General features: G+C 40.7%; 1 protein-coding gene across 2 annotated transcripts; it reads left to right on the forward strand.

The window, feature by feature from the left end:
* The first annotated feature begins 1,012 nt into the window (after positions 1-1,012).
* On the forward strand, positions 1,013-4,068 carry LOC103432634 (uncharacterized). 2 transcript variants are annotated; one of them, XM_070819469.1, is made up of 3 exons: positions 1,013-1,470; positions 1,587-2,020; positions 2,519-4,068. In XM_070819469.1, the coding sequence occupies exons 1-3, from the start codon at positions 1,351-1,353 to the stop codon at positions 3,807-3,809; spliced, it is 1,845 nt and encodes a 614-aa protein (XP_070675570.1). In that variant the 5' UTR covers positions 1,013-1,350; the 3' UTR covers positions 3,810-4,068. The 2 variants fall into 2 exon arrangements, with proteins under 2 accessions (XP_070675570.1, XP_070675571.1); XM_070819470.1 differs by having other exon boundaries at positions 1,150-1,470; positions 1,567-2,020.
* Positions 4,069-5,908: the final 1,840 nt, after the last annotated feature.

Here is a 5,908-nt window from a genome sequence, read left to right on the forward strand (position 1 = left end):
TTTCTTAATAGTCCATGAATTTTACGTTGGTTTTGTTTATTAAATTATTAAATATTTTAAACTTTTAAATCTAAATAAATATAATCTTGTGGTTAATATATATTTGGTCCTCACAGATCCTTAAAATAAAGACATTGAATGAAGCTTGTTTTTATATCGCTAAGAAGCATCTTATACTGGCCCAAAAAATTTAAAAAAGAAAATATCAAAGCATCTTCACATGTCACACTATACCACACCTAGAAATTACTTTGTTTGTTTGTTTTTTTTTTAATTTTTTTTATCGTGTAAGTTTAAATTAATAGATAAACTACACTTATTACTTAACCACCCTCTTATCAATGAATCAAATACTTAACATGTCGATCTTTAGGCGTCCTCAATTTGTTCATTCATCATTACTTTTAATAATCCATATTACCAGCCATAATAGGACAATTAATGGTCATTAATATATAACCCACAAAGCAGCGTTAAATTATATGAACGACTGCAACAAAAGATGATAAACCCTTTCTTAAAAACATCATAATTCCATTTTAACATCCACCAATCAAAACATTCATGGCAAAATGTCAAGTAAATCGAATATATCATTACAACAAGGCCGGACCTTGTCTCGAGTATTTACCGAGTTTGAGTTTTGGGGGCACAAATTTGGTGGCGCCTTATCTTTTGCGCCCACAAGGTTGAAGTGTTGAAACCAAGAACCCGTGATAGATCACCGGGTATATCCAGTCAGAACCATGCGGTGACCGGGTGCACCCACCGTAATTGGTCATATCATAGGGTCGTAGGGTCGAGAGACTTGAGAGAGAATCTAACCACAGTGTGCAGCGAGACGGATTTTTCAATGTGATCAGTCACGTGTTATTATATAAATAATGTGGTATATATGTTAAAAAATTAATAATTTAAAAAATAAATTTTTTTATATCTTTTATTAAAATACGTCTTGTACTACTTATATTTCTGTCACAATTAAAAGATGATGCTGCCGGCAATTAACTTCAGGGATCAAACCCTTTTTCTCTCTCTTTTATTTGATTTTATTTCTATTATTAAGAGTCAAAGCTGGCAATTTCTTTTATTAATAGTAATTATTATTATAAAAAAGAGGGCTTTGTCCTCCACCACCTTCTTCCCCTTATAATTACTCTCCAAATTTTTGAGCAGATTTTAAATCATCCTCCTCCTCCTCCCTCTCTCTCCTTCTCTAATCTTCATTTTCTTTTTCTTTTTTTTGCTTCCATATATAAATACATATTTGTCCTTCCTTCCCTTCCCTTCCCTTGTTTGGAAGGGAATATTGCAGAGAGAAAAGAGAAGGGAAGAGAGGAGAGGGGGTTGATGGTGAATGGTGAAGTCTCTTACAAGAGATTAACAGCAACAATGACTGCTACCAATTCATCTTCCTGTCTCTCTTCCACTTCCAATGAGAAGAAGCACTGGTGGCTCAGCACCCGAAAGGTATTGCTTTTCATCTTATTTCTTTCTTAGCCGATTCATTCTTTACTCAATAATTATACATATACATTTGTACAGAAATCAATTACAAAATGTTAGTTTAAACCTTGATGGCACAGATTGTGGAAAAGTATATGAAAGACGCCAGAAGCCTGATTGCGACCCACGAATACAGCGAGGTAGCATCGGCGGTGGGCCTTCTGGACGCGGCTCTCGCCGTCTCCCCTCGCCTGGAGGAAGCCCTCGAACTCAAAGCCAGGTCTCTCCTCTATCTCCGCCGCTTCAAGGAGGTAGCCGATATGCTCCAGGACTACATTCCCAGCCTCATAATGGCAACCGACGACTCTTTCTCCTCCTCATCCTCTGGTGGCTCTGAAAATTCGTCTCAGCCGCTTTCCCGTGAGCGAGTCAAGCTTCTCTCCTCCAATAGCGGCAACTCGTCCTCCAGCTCGCCGGATCGGGATCCTTCCTTCAAGTGCTTCTCTGTCTCGGACTTGAAGAAGAAGGTCATGGCAGGCCTCTGTAAAAACGGCGACAAGGAAGGGCATTGGAGGTAAATTCAAACCCTCGGATTGATTGCTGCTGTGTTGTGTTGTGTTCCATTGGTTAATGCGCGTTGGATTTCTAAAATTGTTTTTCTTCTGTGTCATGCTTTTTATGACTTTACTGGTATTATTTATTTTCAGATCAGCCTTGTTGTTGTGCCTTATACGTTTCACTAGTAAATGCACCTGCCAACTTTTGTAAATCAAGTCCTCGATTTTTGGCCCCCAATATCAAAAGAGAGAGCGAATTGGGGCGAGAAGGATGAATTCCAGTTGTGTTCCAGAAAATTTGACTCCCATATTTGCAGAGCCAGCTAACCAATTTTAAAAATAAATGAAAAATATAACCCAATTGGCGTTCGCATTTCGACATGTGTGCCCCACAGTTTTATAAACTTTAATGTTTTGTTAGGGTACCATTTCTTGTTTTAAATTTGATGTTATTATTGAAAATAAAAAACAATTGCTAATTGCTAATTGAGTTACTTTACCACTTGATGACGCAGGTATTTGGTTCTGGGCCAGGCGTGTTACCACCTCGGCCTAATGGAGGACGCCATGGCTCTCCTCCAGACCGGGAAACGCCTCGCCACCGCCGCATTCCGCCGCGAGAGCATATGCTGGTCCGACGACAGTTTCTCTCTTTCCAGCTTCAACCTCTCTAACGACACAGTCTCTTCCGCCAACTCACCCGCCACGCCTCCTAGGATGTTATCCGAGTCCGAAACCGTTACCCATCTCCTTAGCCACGTTAAGCTCCATCTCCGCCGCCGAACCGCCGCAATCGCTGCCCTCGACGCAGGCCTTTACTCAGAGGCCATCCGCCACTTCTCCAAAATCGTGGACGGCCGGCGTGGAGCCCCACAGGGATTCCTGGCAGAGTGCTACATGCAGCGCGCCTCCGCTTTCCGGGCGGCGGGACGGATCGCTGAGGCGATCGCGGACTGCAATCGGACTCTGGCTCTTGAGCCGAGTTGTATACAAGCATTGGACAGGAGAGCCTCACTTCTGGAGACCATCAGGTGTTTGCCGGATTGCTTACATGACCTGGAGCACTTGAAGCTTCTGTACAATTCCATCTTGAGGGATCGGAAGCTGCCGGGGCCGGCGTGGAAGCGGCACAACGTGAGATACAGGGAGATTCCGGGGAAGCTGTGTTTGCTGACGACCAAGATACAGCAATTGAAGCAGAGGGTGGCTTCAGGGGAAACAGGGAACGTGGATTACTATGCTTTGATAGGGTTGCGACGAGGGTGTTCGAGGTCTGAGTTGGAGAGAGCGCATTTGCTGCTCTGTTTACGACACAAGCCCGATAAGGCCACCATTTTCATTGATCGGTGTGAGCTGGCGGATGATCGGGATGTGGATTCAATTAGGGATAAAGCGAAGATGTCGGCTCTGTTGCTTTACAGATTGCTGCAAAAGGGTTATTCAAACGTGATGGCAACCATCGCGGAGGAGGAGGCAGCGGAGAAACAGAGGAAGAAGGCTGCAGCTGCATTACAGGCAGCTCAAGGTCAGGCTGCTCATGCCGCAGTAATTCAAGTGCAAGTGTCCCAAACCCAAGCCCAAGAATCTCGAGTGGAATCCTCCTCTTGTTCTTTCAATTCTAGCAATAGGAATGGTGGTAATCATAACAAGAATAATATGCACTCGTCGTCAGCGGAAGCGAAAGCAGCGGCAGCAGCGTCGTTCCAAGGGGTGTTTTGCAGAGACATTGCGGTGGTGGGGAGTTTGCTGTCGCAGGTTGGGTTTAACCGCCCAATTCAAGTCAAGTATGAGGCGTTGAGTTGCTGATTGGAAAATTGCAAGTATATTACCGGCGGGAAGAATCTTGCTTCAGTTTCATTTCTGTCTGTACAAAAAAGCCGGGAAATTTTTGTCACCATTTTTTCCATTATCCTTATCTACCACTACTAGTAGCTACTACGGTGTTGGACTAGTTCATGTACAAATTTTCTACTTTTTCATTTTTCGCTTTAGCTTAAAATTGGATGCCTTTTCCTTCTTTTTTTAGTTTCCTTTTGAAATTAAATATATAAATTTCATATTCGCAGTTGTTGTTTAAAATTTTGTGGATGCATCCACAAATGTAATCGTATTGAAATATTGAATGGGAATAGGGTTGGGGTAGGTTATGGTTTCGAATACGATTCATAAAAGTTGGGGGGCCATGTCTTTTCAGTTGCTACTTCTCACCCAAACAATGCTTTGGTTCGCTTGAGCGCGCGCCTCCTTATCCACTCCCTCACTCGCTCACTTGTTGTAACCCACTCTATGCTTGTTATGATCGAAACTGTTTTATTTTCTTGAGCATACACTTGGCTAATAACATATAGGCAGGCGTAGGCCTGATTTTTGGTCGGATCTAATTGGAAATACATGTTTTAATCGCAATCCAAAAAGTTTCAGAATGCATATCATTTTCAATTTTGGAATTTCATAACCTCACGACTAATTCGGTATTTTTGGAATTTCAAAATTATGAGAGTTATGACTTCATCTATACCAAGATAAAAGAAAATACATAGCATCTTCATGCTCTCTACATAATATAAAATTATATAGTTCTCAAATTCTCATTTATGTATGTATTCAAGGGAGTTGTAACTGAATAAAGAGTTACATACTTGAGCACATTGTATTTCAAATTCAAAGTAAATAAATACATAATTAAGTATATATGATAGAGTTATGCAAGCTTCGAAACATCAGATCGGATTCAGAATATCTCCTATATTCCAATTCCTATTCAATTTTTTCTAATTTTGGAATGTAGATTTTGAATTTGAATTACACAGAATATTTTAGAGTTTTCGGTTTGAAATATATCGAAATTTGGTATTCGTACCAAGTTGCACCCTTTAATGAATTGAGTGAATACGAGCGATCATTACTGAATGGTGAGACAGAGACCAGAGAGGGAGATAAATAATGGAGATTGGAGAGATGGTAAATGCGGATGATCCGTGGGTGGGTTAGATATTTACATGGGTGAGAGGGGGAGAAAGCACATGTGTAGGAAAAAGTTTGTCAGTCTTTTGTTTGTATTTTTCACTGCGGGAAGTGGGAAGTGGGAAATTGAAAGAAAGTGCATGGTTGGTGGCCAATCCAATGAATCCATAGTCCAACTCCAACACAAGACGCGAGGCCTGCGATGCGATGCAGAAGGAGGGTATCTAATCAATCAAACACGAAATTGAACACTCAATACAATGGTTTAGGGCATCTCAGTATGTCTCTCTCAGTCTGCTTCCTTCCTTCCAGGATTCCATCCGTACACTGTTAATTTGTTCTTTTCTTTGTTGTTTCTTTCCACTCTCTTTTCTCCTTTCTCCATCCTTGCGTTGCAACCAAAGCTAAAGTAAAAGAATAATCAATAATTATGCATCTCCATCTATCTCCATGTGAAGTGCTGGTTGGGAGGAGCGGAATGCGCTTTATTGATTTATTTGTTCACATATTTTACTTTATAAATTATTCCACTCTTACTTTGCAACCCCGTAAAGAGACGTGCCTCTTTCCAAAATCAAGAAAAATGGAAATGCTACTGCTACTGCGCGCGCACAGAGATTTATATAATGATATTACAGAATCCAGATACATTCATTCAATTCATTCATGCATGTGTTCGTAAACCTAAAATACTGTTTTCATGTAATATCTGTCATACATACAACCGCTTGTGTTTGTGGAGGAGCATCATTATGTTTGTTTGTGCGCATATGCTATTACAGAATACAGAGTGATTAATAAGAGAGGTATATACATATATTTAAAGGGGTGTGCTATCCACACATATTTTTTTACTTCTTACACATCTCTTGTTAATTTATGTCCATTGATCTTCTTCAACTCATCCGATCCGACGTTCGAAAACCAAAAAAGCATGGGAG

Source organism: Malus domestica, chromosome 03, assembly GCF_042453785.1.
Source record: "Malus domestica chromosome 03, GDT2T_hap1".
Lineage (NCBI taxonomy): Eukaryota > Viridiplantae > Streptophyta > Magnoliopsida > Rosales > Rosaceae > Malus > Malus domestica.